Source organism: Podarcis raffonei, chromosome 14 (genome assembly GCF_027172205.1).
Source record: "Podarcis raffonei isolate rPodRaf1 chromosome 14, rPodRaf1.pri, whole genome shotgun sequence".
NCBI classification, from domain to species: domain Eukaryota; kingdom Metazoa; phylum Chordata; class Lepidosauria; order Squamata; family Lacertidae; genus Podarcis; species Podarcis raffonei.
Genome location: NC_070615.1, coordinates 3,131,219 through 3,145,496, shown reverse-complemented (window position 1 = coordinate 3,145,496; position 14,278 = coordinate 3,131,219). Strand labels below are relative to the sequence as shown.

The following is a 14,278-nucleotide window of genomic DNA, read 5'->3' as shown; positions in this document are numbered from 1 at the left end:
CTTTTATAGCCCACCTTTCAGTTTTTTAAAAAAACTTACAACATGACTTCCAATTTAAATGATAACTATATCATCAAAAACACATTGCAGATTTTTTGTTTAGCAGCAGTCAGAAACAATCAACTGTCATTATATGTGACAGGCAAATAAAAGCATTTAAGCTGGTTACTTGAACTTTGGTTCCAGATAAATAATCCTGGGGAGACTGTTTCATAATTGATACGACACCACTGAGAAGGCCCTTTCCATAGCAACTGCCCACCCCCAGTCACCTAGAAGATTAACCAAATTATTATTTTAAAAGTTTCCATAGGAGTACATTGTCATGCCCTGAGAGTTGGACAGGTATTAACGAGGTACAGATCCGAGGTCTGGAGCTGCTTGGCTTCATAGGAAGTGATTCATAAATGAAATATATAACAGATCGTGTTCATATTGTTTTTCAGTAATTTCTATGCTGATCCTTTCTTGATATGTTGCTCTACGCTCTTTCTTGGTGTAGATGATTGACATGCTGTACTTTGTGGTGATTATGCTGGTGGTCCTGATGAGCTTTGGAGTTGCCCGTCAAGCCATCCTGCATCCCGATGAGCAGCCGTCTTGGAGACTGGTCCGCAACATCTTTTACATGCCCTACTGGATGATCTATGGAGAGGTGTTTGCTGACCAGATAGACCGTAAGAACAGAATTCATAGTAAGATTCTGTTTCCTGTTTCTGAGGCAGATGATCGGGTCCAAATTAATCAACATTTAATTTGGAATCGGCATCACTTTTTCTACTTACGATTATTGTAGCTGTGTCTTTGTGGCAGACATGATTGAACTCCTCTGAACTTTGCCATCACGCTCAATCAATTCTCTTTATTTTGTAGGTTAAACAGAAAGAGCATGCATATCTTCCTGTTGTTGTTGTTGTTGCTGCTGCTGCTGTCATTACAATTATTTATTGCCCACCCTCCCAGGGGAGGTTGTGGCAATTTAAAATTCAGAATGACAAACAGTTAAAGCAGATTACATATTATAGGGTGGTTCCTGAAAACACACATTTCAGGTGTCCATAGACCAGAGCAAAGAGGCACATCATCAGCATTTGCTGAAAGATGCATAATGAAGGTGTCAGGCACACCTCTGCAGGGAGGGAATCCCTTAGCTTAGGGGCTGCAACAGAAAAGGGTGGGGTGCCACCATCACCATATTTCAGAGGAATGTGGAACTACCACTAGGGCTCACTCTGCTGATCTCAACACCCAGAAGGGTCTGTACAGAAGAGAACAGCTTCTCAGATATTTGGGGCCAAAGCCCTTTAGGGTTTTGAACACCAACATGAGCCCCTTGAATTGGACCCAGAAATGAACCAGCCTTGTAGCTTGTCTTTGTGGCAGACATGATGATCTCTTTCAAACTGTGTCTTCACCCGCAGCCAATTCCCTTTATTTTGCAAGTTAAAAAGAAAGAAAGAGCATTCATATATCCCTTCCCTTTTACAGAAAACCTCTTTTCTGTCAGCAAATCTTAGGCAAATTTGTGTTATGGACTTGTGTGCACCTTGAGTCTTTTAAGAACCTGATAATACAGTCAACAGGGGGAGGAAATAGTCCCGTGAGCACACAGTTCTCTAGTGAAGAAGCCCTGCCCGGCAGGGGAAGCTTTTGTGTGCCCTACACAGCTAAGGAGCAGCTGAGTATTTTTGCACAATAAAATGAGCATCAAGGAAATCACCACCACCATATTCTTTGTGAATGACCCTTGCATTTCTTTCAAGTGGGGTTGTTCAAAAACCATTGTCTCATTTATTTATTTTTAAATGGCATGACTGAAGGTGCGAGCCTTCTGCATAGTTTTAATTTTTTTAAAAAAGAACACCTCAATTTAACATGGTGTGCATATTTCTAAAGAAATCCAGCTTTTTACGGTTTGTAACCTTCTTGGCTTTACAGTGTGTGACTGATGCTTGCTGAAATCTTCCACTAGCAGCTATTCCTCTCTCCCTTCTGGACCTGAGCCGTGTGGCGCCCCTGACCCCTGCTGTAGCCTGAGATCCCTCTCTGTGAGGCAGATCTAGACTCAAGAGTGTGTTTCCAGAGAGCAAAAAGTGTTCCCAGGGCAGCCACACTGTCCATCTTGTGCAATTGCCTTGTGGTGCTTTGTGCTTGTGGTGAGAGTCTGCCCACGTCATCCTTACATAATTGAAATAGCTTGAATATTTACATGATCATCTGCCAGCTGCCTTTTGTAATTATCTTTTGATTGCCACAAATACGCTGCCATACATAATGTTTCGGAAAGTCCAGGAGAAAAGGAAATTGCAAGGCCTTCTGGAGTCCTGACAAGAGCCATTGTTTCAGAGCATGTCTCTTGCCTGTTAAAACATTTGAAGGCCTTATCTTTCTCTGGCAGCTGAAGAGCAACCATATTGTCAGTCACATGTGTGTTTTTCCTTCCCTACTGTTCTTGTTCTTTTATCCCTTTTTAAAATGCTGCTTTTTGCATTTTTATTCTTTGCTTTCGGAACGCTGGGTAGTCTATGCCATGGAAATTAACCGTAAGTCTTTGCAGGGATTTGACAAATCAATTAAATGTTTTTATTGGTGGATTCCACACACACCCCCTTCCCAGTGACCCTTTAATTAGAGTTCATCTCAGCTTTAGTGCAATACCTGCCACTGCCATGTTGTCATGACCTGGTCCCCAAATTCGCCACCACCTAAAACCTCATACACCCACCTTTGCCAGCTGAAGATTTGAGGTGTGGGTCTTGACCCATCAGAAACCCAAATTTTGCAACAAATCTCTGCAGCATCTCAGACAACCAGGGCAGAGTTTAGACCTATGCTGTTTCCATAGCAATAGTCCAAAATCCCCAGAAGAGGCTTTTAAAGCTGTCCAGCTGTTTGTGTGATTGCTTTAAAAAAAGTTCCAATATCTGTGATAAAGGAAGTGAATCTTGGCTCTGTAATAGTCATAGCTGTCAACTTTCAGATTTGAAAATAAGGGATCAGCAGCCTCGAAAATAAGGGATCAGCAGCTTCACCTGTCCCGGGCACAGTCTACAGGATATCTAACAATCCGGGATAGCAGCGAGAAATGGTGCTGGAATAAGGGAATTTCCCGCAAAAAAAGGGAAGGTTGACAGCTATGGTAATAGTATGACTCTGGATGTCTTTAAAGGAGCCTGCTTCTGTGAGAAAGGCGCTTCACAGACCCATTGAAATGGCCCTAAGTTGGTCCTGTCTTATTAATTTCAGTGGACCTACTCTGAGTTAAACATACACTGACCTGGGTACCCAATTAGTTCTAGTCCCAGCCAGTAAAACTGTGCTTTCAGATGACCTAATAAGCTGGTGAACTCTAGACTGTGCCAGGCTCCACCCACCTCGTTATGCCCTGGTCCTGCCCACAAGCCAACAGGCTGCACCCCCTCCCCTCACATTCTGCCCTGACCTGCCAGATTTCACCAGTCTGCCCCTTACCAGATTTGGCCCCACAGAGTTGAATTCCTGTGGAGGGTGGGGGGCTGCTATTTTTGAAATCAGAAATGTGCATGGGAGGGAGAAGGTAGTTGTTTGTGTAATCCCATCTGGGTGTGTTCAGAGCATGTGCCCTGTGCCCTACAACAACCTTGGGCTGGGTCCCTCTGATTTCTACCTTCCCCCAGTTACACAGAGCCTTACTGTATGTGCTCCATGTTGAATAACCATAAGCCAATTCCATCCTCAGCTCCGTGTGGGGAAAACCTTTATGATGAGGATGGCAAGCGTTTCCCCCAGTGCATCCCTGGCGCATGGCTGACTCCCGCAATCATGGCCTGCTACCTCTTGGTAGCCAACATTCTCCTGGTCAACTTGCTGATTGCTGTTTTCAAGTGAGTGTTTTGCTTACGAGGGAGATACTCACTCTGGATTCCTTCCTACTGTGAAGAAGTCTGGTGGAGTTTATTAGGGGGACCCTGAGAAAGGTAGGTGAAGGATCAACTGTGGCCAAAGAGAGTGAGGCGCATGCACAAGAAATGTCAGTTTTCCTCAATTTGGAATTGTTTGTGCTCTTCATGAGCATGCTGCTTTCGGTCTAGATGCTATCACCCTGCTGTCAGCAAGGGTGGGGGGTGGATACTTGATACACACTTTAAAACCCTCCCCTTGATCAGGATATTCATGCCTTTTCCTCCCTGCACATGTCCCAGGGAAATAGAAAAGCAAGGAGTGACTGTGATCTTGGTACACACCAGACTTTGGGCAGGTGAGAATACACCAGCGGGGTAACGCAGAAGCAACCTGCAATGAACATTTCTTTTCAGAATGAAACCAGTTTCCCAAGAAGCCCTTTTCTGGGGTGAAACATATGCAACAGATCTAGACTGTGTTTGGACTGTGTACTCAATCTCCATTGATTCTAGAATAAAGTGTTGTGTGTATGTAGGGCAAGGGCAAGGGAAGGTTAGAGCTTCATCTGTTTAGATTAGGACTGAAACATCTGTGGGCCTCCAGGTAGGAGCTCTGGTCCAGCAACAGCAGGAAGACCACACAAGTTGCCCTCCCTGGGTTTAGATGAGCTGCTACTAGCATTAGGTCTCATATGGCTGCTTGCTTTAACACGTACACACATGCGGGGGAGATGCCTATATTTACTGCTCAATCACACTGTTATCTTTTGCTGCCAGTATCCAAAACTGGATTGCTGGTGGGTGTAGATCCATGCCATTGTCCTGGGCACTGTGCCCGGTTTGGGTGCTGTCCTTTGAAATCAGACTTGCTCACAAAGCTATCTTTTATTTTGCTATCTACAGTAGAATATTCAATAGCTGAAAAGGTCGTGCATTTTAAAAGGAGTCACATGCCAGTCGCAGAGCTAAATTTAAAAGGGAAAAAAGAAGAAGAGAGAAAGTGATTCTCTTGCATGCACAATGGTGGTTATCTGAAGGGACTGCAAATAAAATCAACATTGTAGGAAGTAGGTCATGCAGTTAACCCATCCTTGCTTGGTAGTCACAAGGATGGGCCATGCTTTGTTGCACTGCCAATGCTTCTCTTCTCCTGCAGAAGACTTGGGGGTGCAATTTGTTGACTCTCACAAAAATGAAAAGAGACAGTGCAAGAACAGTGAAAGGATCTACATGGCCAAACACCATTGCACCAAATTGTCAAGTAGTAAAATATAACCATCACCATTAGGGATAAGGGAGAAAAACAATACACAAGCTGAAATGCAGCTACCTTTCAAAATTTGCATTTCTCCAGTACTTCTACAGCCAGTTTTTGGCATCTGTCAAGAGACAATGGAGTGTGCCTCTGTGGGTGAAGTCCAATGGCTGCATTAGCAGCACTGAAGTGACCTCCCTGGGGTGCAAGCCTGGACAGTGTGTATGGAGGCTGCCTCTGGCTGCCCAGATCACAAGACAACCCTCTTGGCCTCACTGATGTGGTCCAAAGGAAAGCAGAGCAAGATGTTTGGCAGTAGCTTGGCTGCAGGAGTTGCCAGAAGGAGGTGTACAAGATACCATCCAACCGTCTTACGGACTCCACTCCAGATTTGTGTAGGGTTTACTCCTTAGACTTTTCTTACTTATCCTACAAAGCAGTGGAGGTTTAGAATCACAGTTTTCCTTCTCCTAGAAGGGCTTCCTTCCCAGGTTGACAAGCCCCATCTGCCCCTCACTTCCCTCTACAGCACATGCAGAAACCACCTTATTGGCCATTGGACCCACTCTTGCTTTCATCTGCTCTGCTCCATCCACTGGAGCCTGTCTTCACATGCAAGGGAAGTGTCATAGACTGGCAGGGTGCTGAGGAGTGTATACCGGGGGAAGCAGGGCTGGAATCTGACCCAGGAGAGGCAGGAGGTTTGTGAGGGCCTATACTAGCTGGGAGGTGAGAATCAGAGGCTGGAGAAGTTTCAGAGCTGGAGAAAGAGGAGGAAAAGGCAGGCCAGGCAAGTGAAGGACCAAGTGCTTCCCCACCCTCTCCTGCACCACTGTCTCCCAGAATCAGGAGGGAATTGAAGTGGGACGAGCAGAGGAAGTTTCCATGCAGGCAGAGTCTCTGGCTACATGAGCACAGCCCAACTTGGAAAGGTACATAAATTGGTAGGGGTGGAACTGGGAGTAGCTGCCTAGATACCAAATTGATGTGTGTAGGTATCTGGAGCAGTAGAAGCAAAGCAACTATGTTATCTTTGACAATAAAGAGTGAACTCTCTGCCATGCACATTCCTTTGACTGGAAGCACCCTTGACAGAAAGTCCCTAACTCACCAAGGTTTTGAGACCCATCAGCTACCTTCATCTGGTTTAGCTGGCCAGTTAAAACCCTTCCTGGGTTGTGGCTGCTGTTGCATGCTGACAGCTTCTAGGAGCCACCAGTGAGAACTGAGTGCAGGATGGGGACCAAAGGTGGACAAACAAACCCAGAAGGAGCACAATGTGTCCCCCACCTCAGGCTGTTGGTCTCATGTATTCCCATTCCTGAAGAGATGCAATTGCTATGAATTTCCAATCAGATTTCTGAGAGTAGATTGATCAGTGTGGTCTTCCCAGAGGCAATACTCGGTCAGAGTTTTGGACTTGACAAAAGGGATATGTCTCCATGGTAATTAAGATGGCCCAAAGAAGCTAGGAGATGGTTAGAGAAAATCACGCATCCTTATTTTTTCCTCTAGCTGGGGGTGGCAGAACAAGCTACCTGTGAGTAACAGCAGATTAAAGTTTGGTACTAAGAGAGACCCAGATAGCTGAAACAAGAAAGGGTTTTGGGTCACCTGAAAGACTAACAAGTGTATCATGGCAGAAGCATTTGTGGACTCAAACCCAATTGCCTGAGTTCAGGAACACTTGCGCCATAACAAATTTGTTAGACTTTAATTTTTTTTTTTAATAAATTTTTATTAATTTTCCAACACATATTAAAAGACAATACAAAACAATACAAAAACAAACAAACATATAAACACGTATAATTTCTTAACCTTCTTTTCTTTAAGCCTTCTTTCAACGACTTCCCCATACCTCCTTTTTCTGCATCCCTGTTTTAAATCTTTCCAGCAACCCCTAATTTTAATTACTTATGGCACTTCCTTTAAATCCTTTTTCTCATGTCCAATTGTTTATCGCTGCAATTCTATTTTGCATTACTCAAAACATTTTAACACTCATTAATTTTACAACAGTTCTTAAGATAAACTTTAAATTTCTTCCAATCTTCTTCCACCGTCTCTTTCCCTTGGTCACGGATTCTGCCGGTCATCTCGGCCAGTCCCATGTAGTCAATCACCTTCGTCTGCCATTCTTCCAGTGTGGGTAGTTCTTGTGTCTTCCAGTACTTTGCTAAAAGTACTCTTGCTGCTGTAGTCGCATACATAAAAAACGTCCTATCTTTCTTTGACACCAATTGGCCTACCATGCCCAGGAGAAAGGCCTCTGGTTTCTTCACAAAAGTGCATTTAAGCACCTTTTTCATTTCATTATAAATCCTTTCCCAGAAAGCCTTAATCTTTGGGCATGTCCACCAAAGGTGATAAAAAGTACCTTCAGTTTCATTACATTTCCAACATTTGTTATTGGGCAGATGATAAATTTTTGCAAGCTTGACTGGGGTCATGTACCACCTATAAATCATTTTCATAATATTCTCTCTTAAGGCATTACATGCCGTAAACTTTATACCGGTGGTCCATAACTGTTCCCAGTCAGCAAACATAATGTCATGTCCAATGTCTTGTGCCCATTTAATCATAGCTGATTTAACCATCTCATCCTGTGTGTTCCATTTCAACAGCAAGTTATACATTCTTGACAAATTCTTAGTACTGGGTTCCAAAAGCTCTGTTTCTAATTTCGACCTCTCCACCTGAAAGCCAATTTTCCTGTCCTGTTTAAAAACTTCATTTATCTGGTAATAATGAAGCCAGTCTCTTACAAATTTGTTAGACTTTAAGGTGCCACAAGACACTTTCATATTTTTGCTACCAGAGCGTAACACAGCTGCCCCTCTAGAAGTGTTTTTCAGGGAGAAGTGTTTGGGATCTATAAGCAAACAACTTCTGGGGGTGCTAGCTGCCTCTTTCTAGGTCTGGTGTGGGGGCAGTGGACTTCTGTGCTTCTACCTATGCTTAACCTGTCCACTTGTGAATAAACTCAAATACAAAATGCCAATATGCTTCCAGTAACCTGGTTTAGCACACACCCTGCACTATTGGCAAGCAGCCCCCAACAAACTGACCCCAGGGGAATGCAGTCCTCAGCAGAAAAAGGGTTCCCTGCCCATTTTCTGTGAACCAAGTTCACAGAATATATTTCTGAGAGAGATTTGCAAACATTGCTATTTAGGTCAATCTGATCAGCATTTTAAAAAGCAAGACAATGTAGAGCTTCTATGGGCTTTGATGTTACAAAGGGCCTTTCATGAGTTGAATGTTTAATGTCACATCAAACGCCAGGAGGTGTTGTTTGCAATGCTCAGTTTGAGCCATGCTTCAAATAATCAGCCCCAAAAGAAATGATATTTTGCAGAGGTCCTTTGGCAGTGGGCAACTGGTGCAACTCTCTCCCCAGTGGTTGCCCTTCTAGTCCATACTGAGACATTATCTTGGCATGAGAGCAGCAATTGTTGGGCACCACCCTACTCTTGAAATCTCAATAGAACAAATCTGCCCATTTCAGTTCCTCATTTTTCCAATCTGAAGTTCAATTTGCCTCATTTCTGCATCAAGTTAGGGATTTCTCTTCCGTCTGCACTTTTGTCCGCATCCCTTCTGATGAATTTTGGACATAATTTTACCGAATATATGCATTTATGCAAGCAGTTTTCCCAATATAATGCATGTTTTTAAGGTTATTTTCACTTACAAGATGCACTTTTGTGCACACTTATTGGTTGGAGAAGTGTCTTGCAAAATGTAGAGAAGTACGGATTTCACAGGGTAGCTGTACTTCTATTTGCTTATTGTTTCAGAAAGTGTGAATTAGGAAGGTTAACTATTGCAAACTGAATCAATCCCCTTCAGTCCCTAAGCTCAAGGAGAACTGGTCCCAGATCTGTTGGATCTGCACTATCTCTGAACGGATGCCATCATTTGCATGGCAAGGCAAATAGGATTCACTCTGGAGACAATTTCCCCTCTCTGTGCCATGTTCTTGTCCCCACCCCAAATGTGGCAACTTTAAACTGGCAACATGTGAAGAGACGACTGAGTTCTCACAACTTTCACTTAGCTCTCTGGCAATTTTGTAGTGAAGTTACTCATCAGGGGTGTATCTTTTGCAGCAACACCTTCTTTGAAGTGAAGTCCATCTCCAACCAAGTTTGGAAGTTCCAGCGGTATCAGCTGATCATGACCTTCCATGACCGGCCAGTGCTTCCTCCACCCATGATCATCTTTAGCCACCTTTACATCATTATAGTTCGTCTCTGCTGCCGCTGCAAGAAACGAAGAGAAGGGGACCAAGATGAACGCGACCGAGGACTGAGTATGTGGGGGGAGACAGACATTCTCTCTGTGCTATGAGTCTGGGTTGACTGGGCACCATAGCAGGGGTCAGGCAGGGGTTTGAAGGTCCCATCCATAGACCATCTCCAAGCAGAAAGTCAGCACAGAGGGGCTCCAATTGGAATCCTCCTTGTTTTGACTTTCTGCCCACCTTTCATTTTTGAAAGGTGGGGAGAACTCAGAAACATCCCCCATCTATAGCCACTTTACTGTCCCATGCTGCTGTGTGGAGAGACCAGGCTTAGTTGCACTAAATCAAAAGTGGGTGGGGAACCTGTAGCTGGACTACAACTCCCATCATCCCCAATTGCTATCCAAAATGGCAGGGGCTGATGGGAGCTGTAGATGCTGGAAATGGTTGTGAAAGGGGTACACAGAATGGGATAGGATATTGGAGGGATAATCTGTGCCTCTGAGTCAGGTGAACCAGCCCTAAGCGTGCAACCTTGAGCACACTTTCTCATTGAGCATATTGAGTAAGCATGCATAGGGTTATTTATGCATGTATTTCATAAAATTCATAGAGCGCTTGAATGTTAAAGAAAAAACCCTCAAAGCAGTTTACAAAAAGGATTGGGATGCATATCTCAATAAATACGGTGGGCTTGTTTCTGAGTAAACATGATCAGGATTGAGCTGTTGATATTTTAGACTACTTTCCAATAGTTGAAAAAGTTTTTCTGACACAGGACTCCAGATTGGATTTTAATTTCTGCAAGGGACAGTGTGCAAACCGCCATACTATAGAAATCCAGTGTTTAGCTACTGGCTGCTTGCCAGATTTTTGCCATATAGGGCTCCAGGCTAGAATATGCACCGAACTGTACCTTAACATTGCAAGCCTCACCATGTCTACTCAGATCTATTTACTCCCAGAAAAGTGGGGTTAGACCTGCAGCATTAGAGCCTAATGTTCATTACAAGTAACCTGAAAATGCACATTGAGGTGGTAGTAGTCTCTTCCGAGTTTAAGGGTTTGATAGACATGGTAAAATACATGCTTTCCCTGCCTCAATTTCTTTCAGAGCTATTTCTAAATGATGAAGAGTTGAAAAAACTGTATGAATTTGAGGAGCAATGTGTTGAGGAATATTTCCGACAAAAAGAAGATGAAGAACAGTCATCAAATGATGAACGTATTAGAGTTACTTCAGAAAGGTAGCCAGTGAATTTGTTTATTTTCTTGCCAGTTGCAGTAGGCAAAGAGGAAGCATGGACTTCAACACTAGTGTCCTTTGGAGATGTTGAAGGAAAGAGTAAGCCTAGGGCTTGCCGATCAGAAGGTCGGTGGTTCGAATCCCCATGATGGGGTGAACTCCCATTGCTCGGTCCCTGCTCCTGTCAACCTAGCAGTTCAAAAGCACCTCAAAGTGCAAGTAGATAAATAGGTACCACTCCGGCGGGAAGGTAAACGGCATTTCCGTGTGCGGCTCTGGTTCACCAGAAGCGGCTTAGTCCTGCTGGCCACACGACCCGGAAGCTGTCTGTGGACAATTTTGAAGGAGAGTTGTGCTTAGGATCACATATTGGTTTGAGGGCTATGAGTTAGGTCCATTTTCATTCAAATGCAAACAAAATATAATTTCTCTTCCATCCCTAGTAGCCCCCCCCCATGGAAGGGAATTAACCTGTAACTCTTGGGGTTCTTCTTACTCAGGAAGTTGGGATGATTTGCAAGGTGTCACCAAATATGCTGGGGAATCACAAGCTGCCTGTGGGCCCTCTGGCAGCGTGGCAGTGCCCACAGTACCATGCAAAAATATTCTAAATATCGTAAGAATTCAACCAAAGGAAACTGCAACAGAGGAATGTGTGACGTCTACCTATAATACTGTTATAATCCTTCTAAGTTATTCTAAAACTCTCTGATTCTTTTCTTTTCTTGGTTTTATTATAATTAAGTTTGTGGCAGCCAATGGCATGAAGAAATGAGTAATAACCTACTGATTAACTGAGTAAAACTGGAAGCTCTAATAATTAATAAAACAGCTGCCCTCCTCATAAGTGCTGTTCTGAGCTAATAATGACAGTGCAGGACAAATCTGTGTTGCTTAATGAATTTATTCCCCCCCCTTTGAATTCTATAGAGTTGAAAACATGTCTATGAGATTAGAAGAAGTGAATGAAAGAGAGCATTTCATGAAAGCCTCTCTGCAGACGGTTGACCTTCGACTTTCTCAGCTGGAAGAACTCTCTGGCCGGATGGCGAATGCTCTGGAGAAACTGGCAGGCATCGACAAGGCTGAGCTGACTCACACACGTTCCCGGGCATCCTCGGAATGCGATGCTGCTTACCTCCTCCGGCAAAGCAGCGTAAACAGTTCTGATGGCTACATGTACAGGTACCACGGTGATGATCTTGCCTATGATGACCTGCCTACCCCAATGTCTCCAGCCTTGGCATTGCGTAAAGCAGATTCAAAGCTACAGCTGGCTCCAGAACGCCAAGGAAGTATCCACTCTGCCACAAGCGCCTCTACAGATCACAGCAAAAACACTTTAGATGTTACGCAGAATGTTTCTCTATCCCGTTCTGGCTCAGTTGACAGGCAGGAACACTGTAAGAATGAAGAGACAACACCCCAAACTCTCAACCAAATGGATATGATTGGGAATGGGCAGCCTGGAACTGGACCAAAAATTCAGAACCCTCATTTAGCGTTAGAAAAGGCCAAATTAGAAGCCACCATCTCCTATCCTTTGGACAAACCTAGGGCAATGAGGTACTATCCTTCTGAAACATTCAACGCTTGTGAAGCAAGCATGATGAAATCAAGGAGTTACATATTTGCACAAGGTGGAAATATGGTTGGAGGAGTTAACAACCGGACCATTATGGACCAAGAGTATAGGACCATCATGGATGAAGTGTGCCCTTCCACAATTGAACAATGGACTGCCGAGTGGAAGTATGAGGTTCAGCAGAAACTAGCTAGTGAGCCTCCTCCTGAATATCCTGGCATTGTGTCTGAAGCGGAGATGCAAGCTGAGCGGAAACAGCTACTGACTGACACCGAAGAGGACAGTGATGTTGGTGAAGTGGTGGGTCTCAGTGCCTCCCATCCTTCCTCACCTGTCACCAAAAGGATCCACACAGACAATTTGTTGTCAGTGAAATCTGACAGGACTTGTGGTTTTCCTTCCGTACGGTCAAAGAGTTTACACAGCCATTCTCGAAAACCCAAGTCCATTAAGGACAGGCTTAATAGACCAGGACATGCCAGCAGTGTCAGCAGCCTAGTGGTGACCTGTGGGACTGCAACGGAAGAGCAGAAAGCAAAACAAGAAAATGCCTCCGCAGAAACTGAATGCTAAAATGGCCTTTTCTCAACAAGCAATAGTTGGGAGATGTGGTTAAGCCAGGACACCACAGGTAGAAGTGACACCCCCAAATGCCCATCCTTTAAAGAGCCAGTTTGCATTTGGTAGCTCACTATGTTCGCTTTTACAGATGCATTCATGTCCAACAGTTCCTGCTTCAAAGCACTTCCTGCTTTTGTGAAGGGAAGGTGTGCTCTCCCTGAGGGTCATAGCTCCCTCTGGAGGGCACGGCCAACAGTGTCAACATGGATTCTTTAATTCATTATGTCAATGATTCTAAAACCAATGTAGTTTAGTGAGCTGGAGGCTGGATCCTCCTGACCCATAAGAGCACCACTGCTTAAAACAACGGGTCTCATTGAGCGATTGACAGGCCAACAGCACTCTTTGTGGGCTTCAGGGCAATGCTTCAGAATGAATCACCAAGAGGCCCTTTTTTAACACACATAAAAAGTGGCACAATCACCAGCTCTTCTTCTTGCAAAAGTGAATGTTGTGTGTGGCAAGTGTATATTCCCTCAGCACCCAGTACAGGTAGTTATCAAGGATATACCCACATATAACACTGTATGTGATAATTCCTGTCTACACCCACTGCCTGCAAACTCCCTACACTGAGGATCCTTGAGAGACAGCAGTTTCCCATATCTATAGTGGCACCAAGGAAGAAAGTGGGGGCAAGAAGGAGTACCTTGTGGAAGAGGTATGACTTTGTGAGCGGAGTCTTACTGGCACTATTTTTACACCACTGTTGTTGTTGTTCTGGTCAGCCAGTTTGGGCTAGTGGCAATCAGATAAATCTTTTTTTCAGGCACAGTTCAGCCAACTGCAGACTTAAATAAATGTGTTTTCAGAGTTGGCTTTTTAAAGATCATCAGTGTTGAGGTCAAACATATCTCCTTGTTCCAAAGCTGAGAAAGTCCTGTTCTTGTACCCAACAGTCTCATTGCTCTTAGGAGAGGACCAGACAGCAGGGCCCCAGAAGCTTCATGCTTAGGCAGACTCACTTAGGTGTAAGTAGGTCATTAAGATAACATGGTCTCAAGCCATTTTTGAGGTAGAAATGTCACCACAGTATTATTTCTTTCACAAGAGTAGGTGGTATTCTGGAACCGCAGTCAGCCAATTAGATAAAGTGCTTGGAAACAAAAAAAAATTGAACTCAAAAACACACGAGTATGTGACATGGCTTTGGGGTTTCTCTCACCCACCCACTCCAGTGCACCAGTCCAGCTGGTGTGCTTATAAAAACTAGTACCGTATTGGCCCAAACAGAAGCCACACTTTCCCCCCAAATTCTGATTGTGAAAAGTTAAAGTGTGGCTTATATTTATTACCTTACGGTATCGATGCTAAAACAGCTGCCCACGAGGGCTGTCGGGGGTGCGGGACAACGGCGCCCGTCTCGATCGCATCTCCCAAGCCTCCCCCAAGCCACAGTAATGAAGGGGGAAGGGGAAGAGGCCACCGGCAAAGCAGC

The 14,278-nt window shown here is 44.3% G+C and overlaps 1 protein-coding gene across 1 annotated transcript in view; it reads left to right on the top strand.

The window, feature by feature from the left end:
• The window catches only part of TRPM1 (transient receptor potential cation channel subfamily M member 1), a 47,857-nt gene extending 34,204 nt beyond the window's left edge, over positions 1 to 13,653 (top strand). Inside the window, exons 18-22 of the mRNA XM_053364598.1 lie at positions 503 to 695; positions 3,719 to 3,863; positions 9,255 to 9,457; positions 10,503 to 10,635; positions 11,565 to 13,653. Of these exons, the coding sequence (XP_053220573.1) occupies positions 503 to 695; positions 3,719 to 3,863; positions 9,255 to 9,457; positions 10,503 to 10,635; positions 11,565 to 12,792 (1,902 nt within the window). The 3' untranslated portion in view covers positions 12,793 to 13,653. The remainder of the gene's footprint in view (positions 1 to 502; positions 696 to 3,718; positions 3,864 to 9,254; positions 9,458 to 10,502; positions 10,636 to 11,564) is intronic.
• The last annotated feature ends 625 nt before the right edge of the window (positions 13,654 to 14,278 follow it).